Source organism: Corvus brachyrhynchos, unplaced genomic scaffold (assembly GCF_000691975.1).
Source record: "Corvus brachyrhynchos isolate BGI_N302 unplaced genomic scaffold, ASM69197v1 scaffold447, whole genome shotgun sequence".
Classification (NCBI taxonomy): Eukaryota; Metazoa; Chordata; class Aves; order Passeriformes; family Corvidae; genus Corvus; species Corvus brachyrhynchos.
The window spans coordinates 1-440 of record NW_008239116.1 but is presented as its reverse complement, the minus strand read 5'-3'; the positions used below and the strand labels follow the sequence as shown (position 1 = coordinate 440).

The 440-nt window shown below is 65.5% G+C and overlaps 1 protein-coding gene across 1 annotated transcript in view; it reads left to right on the top strand.

The window, feature by feature from the left end:
* CPSF1 (cleavage and polyadenylation specific factor 1) overlaps positions 1-321 on the top strand; it is a gene marked incomplete at its 3' end in the record, with an annotated part of 2,925 nt that extends 2,604 nt beyond the window's left edge. The window contains exon 3 of the mRNA XM_017739859.1: positions 289-321. Coding sequence (XP_017595348.1) covers positions 289-321 — 33 coding nt within the window. The remainder of the gene's footprint in view (positions 1-288) is intronic.
* Between the last annotated feature and the right edge of the window lie 119 nt (positions 322-440).

The following is a 440-nucleotide window of genomic DNA, read 5'->3' as shown; positions in this document are numbered from 1 at the left end:
CTCCCCCCCCATGACACAGCTGCACTTTGTCCCCTGGACCTGGGGTGACACAGGGGTCACACAGGGGTCACACACGGGGTCACACGGGGGTCACATCGGGTGACACAGGGGTCACACAGGGGTGACATGGGGTGGCACAGGGGGTGACACAGGGGGTGACACAGGGTCACACAGGGGTCACATAGGGGTCACACAGGGGGTGACACAGGGGTGACACGGGTGACACAGGGGTCACACAGGGGTCACACAGGGGTCACCCAGGGGTGTGACACCGCTGTCCCCCCCCAGTGACGCAGCGGCACTTTGTCCCCTGGACCTGGGGTGACAGAGGGGGTGGCACAGGGGTGACACACGGGGTCACATAGGGGTGACACAGGGGTGACATGGGGTCACACGGGGTGACACACGGGGTCACACAGGGGTCACATCGGGTGGCACAG